The sequence below is a fragment of the Pezoporus wallicus genome, unplaced genomic scaffold, assembly GCF_028554395.1.
Source record: "Pezoporus wallicus isolate ANWC-B61680 ecotype Strahan unplaced genomic scaffold, APGP_CSIRO_Pwel_v1 contig_13061, whole genome shotgun sequence".
NCBI lineage: Eukaryota > Metazoa > Chordata > Aves > Psittaciformes > Psittacidae > Pezoporus > Pezoporus wallicus.
In genome coordinates this window covers 1-4,256 of record NW_026638842.1, presented here as the reverse complement: position 1 = coordinate 4,256, position 4,256 = coordinate 1, and the positions used below count along the sequence as shown (strand labels likewise).

The window sequence follows — 4,256 nt, the reverse complement described above, 5'->3', positions numbered from 1 at the left end:
CTCTTGTGGGCGTGGCCTCCCCGGTGGCCGCGCCCGTTCTCTCCCCATAGGTTTACGTGGCCCCGGGGGCCGCCGTTCTACCGGGCCGAGGCCGCACTCGGCGCCTGAACAACGGGCGCGGATATGGGGCCGTGCTCCTGGCGCTGCTGGGGCTGGGGGCTGCCGCCACCCCGGCCCCCACCGCTGCCGCCGCGCTGGGCCCTGCCGGGCTGGTGCTGGCGCTGATGGGGTTGCAAGCAGGAGCCCTGCGCGCTGCCATCATGGGGGGCCCCCCACACCCGTGAGTCTTCCCCCACACACCCCCAAAACCCCCTTTTTATCCCCCAAACACCGGGCTGCATTGCACTAACCAACGTCTTGTCCCGTCCCGTCCCCCCCACCACCACCACCACCTAAGACTCTGCTTGCCCGTCCAGCCTGGTGGCTGCCTCCAGCCCTGCCCCATAGCTCTGCCCCACAGCATGGGCAACAATAGCACCCGAGGAGCCACGCGGGTGGCATTCCCAGGGCCCAGTACCCACCTGCTGGCACGTGAGTCTATATGGGGCAGATGTGGGGTGCGGGGACACCCTAAGGAGGAATGGGGATAGGGGTGGGAGGGACCCAGGCGTGTCCTGCCCCACAGAGAACCTGTGGCCCCGTCCCACCGAGCTGCGGGGGGGAGCAGCAGAGGGTGAGGAAGAGGATGATGATGATGACTCCTCGTTTGGGGTGCTGCTGGGGCTCAGCCTGCCCATCACCTCGGGTGAGTGTGGGGAACATGGGCAATGGGGGAGGCACAACATTGTGGGGAACAAGGGGTTTGGGGGGAGTCAAGACTCCAAGGGGGACCGAGGGGGTTGGGGGGGGACACAGTTACTTGGGGTGCACCCTGGTGTTCTGAGGGAACTGGGTGTCTGGGAAGGGGAACCAGGGGGTTGGGGGGTACACAGTTACTTGGGGTGCACCCTGGTGTTCTGGGGGAACTGGGTGTCTGGGAGGGGGGGAAGCAGGGGGTTGGGGGGTACACAGTTACTTGGGGTGCACCCTGGTGTTCTGGGGGAACTGGGTGTCTGGGAGGGGGAAGCAGGGGGTTGGGAGGGTGGGGGCACAGTTATTTGAAGGGGATCTTGGTGTTTGAGGGGGGGAGACCCACATATTTGGGGAGACCCAGGTCTTTGGGGGGGATGACACACACAACCCTGGTGTTTGGGGCCGGGACCAGAATTCCATGCAGGACCCTGTTTTTTTGGGGGGGACACAGGTATTGGGGGGGGCACCCCATGGAATAAAGGGGGGGGTCACGGCATTTTTTGGGGTTCAGGAGTGCTGTGGGGCTGCAGCCGCTGCGGGGAGCTGCGCGACATCGCCACCTCCATCCCAGCCGGGAGCCTGGGGGCTGCCCTGGCCACCACCTTGGCCTGCATCCGCCCTGTGTGGGGGGGACCCCAACATCTGGATGGTGGGGGGGTGGGATGCTGGTTATGGGGCAGAGACCCCCATTATGGGGTGAAGAGTCGGGGGGGGGGGGGGGTGTGTGTGGTTTTTGGGGGGCCGTTTCCTTGACAGCCCAGACCTGAGCGCGGCCCTGCTGCTGGGGGCCTCCATCGAGGGGCAGCTGCTGCGGGACAAGTGAGTGGGGGGGTCCCCAATGTCCCGGGGGGGGGGGGGGGCCTCCAGTGTCTCCATGGGGTCCCCACTGTCCCTATTGATGTCCCCTGGAAGGGTTCCTATGGTCTCCAGCATCCCAATGGGGTCCCTGGGGATGTCCCAGTGGGTTCTGAGGGGGTCCCTAAGGGAATTCCCAGTATCCCCATTGCATCCATGATGTCCAAGTGGTATCCCTGGGTGCTACCTGTAACGTCCCACTATTGCCCCCCCCCCCCCCCCCCAGGTTCGGAGCATCCCTGCGGGGGACACCGGTGGCCGGGGTGGCTTCGTGGCCGTCCCCATGGGTGCCACTGGCCGGGGCCGTGCTGTCGGCAGCAGGGGCCGGGCTGCAGGCACTGCTGGGGGGCAGCCGGTTGCTGCGGGGCCTGGCCCGTACCCGTGCCCTCCCGCTGCCACACGTGAGTACCCGGTGTCCCCCGTTGTCACCGGTGTCACCGGTGCTGTCACCGCCTCACCGCTGTCCCCACAGGCGCTGGGTCATGGGCGCCTCTGGCCGCTGGCGGCGACGGTGACCGTGGCTGAACTCGGTGTCCTCTTGGGTTCCCTTGACCTCCTGTCACCCGTCCTGTCCGTGTGTGTTGATGCACCACCACCACCCCCCCCCCCCATCACCACCCCATGACGTCACGATGACGTCACACGGCATCACCCTCTTCTCATTCATTAACAGCTTCTGGCTCACCTCCTACCTCGGGTTGAACCTGGCCTGTGCCCTTCAAGGGTTGTTGCCCACCCCAGGATGGAGCCCCCGTTGTCGCCTCTATCACTGGTGAGCCCCCCCCCTTGCCTTTTGCACCCCCCCCACAGCCACCTGTGGGGCAGCCCTGAGGCCACGGTGACGGTCGCCCCCCCCCCCCAGGGCAGCATCGCTGGCGGGTGCAGGGCTGTGCCTGGCGCTGATGCTTGTTGCCTGCTGGTACTGTGGGCTGCTGGCCCTGGGCATCGGTGCCACTGCCTACAAGTACTTGGAGTACCGGGGGTAAGCGGGGTATACGTGTTTATGGGGGTGGGGGTCCCATGTGGGTTTTGGGGTCCCCCGTCTCCTCCTCCCCATCACCCCCTTACAGGGCACAGAGCGAGTGGGGCGAGGGCCTGCGGGGTCTGTCGCTCAGCGCCGCACGGTTTGCCCTGCTGCGCCTGGAGGACGGGCGGCCGCCCGCCGCGAGCTGGAGGTGAGCGCTATGGGGCGATGTGTGGGGCAGCTGTGGGGCAGAGGATCGTAGAATAGAGTCCCAGAAGCAACCAGGGTGGAAAAGCCCTTTAAGCTCATCCAGTCCAACCGTGCCCCGGCACTGCCAAGGCCACCACTGCCCCATGGCACCGAGGGTCTCGTCCCCACGGTGTGTGACCTGGGCAGCCTGTTCCAATGCCTGAGCACCCTTTGGGGCAGGAATTGTTCCTCAGCTCCATCTAAACCTGCCCTGGTGCAGCTTGAGGCCGTTTCCTCTTGTCCCATCCCTTGGGAGCAGAGCCCAGCCCCTCCTGGCTCCATCCTCCTGTCAGGCAGTTGTAGGGAGCTCAAGGTTCCCCCTGAGCCTTCTGAACCCCCCAAGTCCCTCAGCCATTCCCCATCACACTTGTGCTCCAGACCCTGCACCAGCCCCATTGCCCTTCTCCGGCCCCACTCCAGTACCTCAATGTCCCTCTTGCACTGAGGGGCCCAGAGCTGAAGCCAGGATTCGAGGTGCAGCCTCACCAGCTGCCCTGGCCCTGCTGCTTGCAGGGGGTTGTTGTGGCCCAAGAGCAGGACCTGGCACTTTGAGCCTCAACCCATTGGCACAGCCCCATGGATGCAGCCTGTCCAGCTGCCCCCCCCGCCCCACAGCCTGGTGTCATCTGCAAACTCACTGAGGGTGCCCTCGGGCATGGAATCATCATCATGGAATGGTTTGGGGGTGAAGGGATCTCAAAGCTCATCCAGATCCAGCCCCTGCAATAGGCAGGGACCCCTTCCACTGGAGCTGCTTGCTCCAAGCCCCTGTATCCTTGGACACTGCCAGGGATGGGGCAGCCACAGCTTCTCTGGGCACCCTGTGCCAGCGCCTCAGCACCCTCACAGGGAAGAGCTTCCTTAAATCCAATCTAAATGTCCCCTGTCCCAGTCTGACCCCATCACCCCTTGTCCTATCAAGTCCCTGATGCAGGTCCCTCCCAGCATCCTTGCAGCCCCCTTCAGCCTCTGAGCTCTCCTCGCAGCTTCTCTCCTGCAGCCCCAATGTCCTCAGCCTGGCTCCTATGGGAGCTGCTCCAGCCCCTGCTCATCCTCGTGCCCTCCTCTGCCCTTGCCCTTGCTCATCCATGAAATCCCTATGGGACAGCACCAGGGATGGGGATGGGGATGGATGGGGACCACTCACACCCCACTCTGTGCCCGCAGGCCGCAGCTGCTGGTGCTGCTGAAGCTGGATGAGGAGCTGAGGGCGACGCAGCCGCAGGTGCTGGCGCTGGCGGCGCAGCTCCAGGCCGGGAAGGGGCTCACGGTCGTCGGCACCGTCATCACCGGGGAGCTGCCCCGCGACCAGCCCCGGGCCCGTGCGGCCGAGCAGGTGGGGACCTATGGGGCTGGGTCCCTATGGATGGGGGGTTCCTATAGGGCTGGGTCCCTA

The 4,256-nt window shown here is 65.4% G+C and overlaps 1 protein-coding gene across 1 annotated transcript; it reads left to right on the top strand.

The window, feature by feature from the left end:
* Window positions 1–50: 50 nt before the first annotated feature.
* LOC130600945 (solute carrier family 12 member 6-like) lies at window positions 51–4,233 on the top strand (the record flags this gene model as incomplete). The annotated part of the gene is made up of 11 exons (XM_057412652.1): window positions 51–280; window positions 398–531; window positions 626–745; window positions 1,304–1,402; window positions 1,554–1,611; window positions 1,874–2,048; window positions 2,120–2,223; window positions 2,321–2,419; window positions 2,510–2,629; window positions 2,718–2,822; window positions 4,028–4,233. Coding segments are annotated over 11 exons (1,450 nt in total), but the record flags the coding sequence as incomplete, so codon positions are not given.
* Window positions 4,234–4,256: the final 23 nt, after the last annotated feature.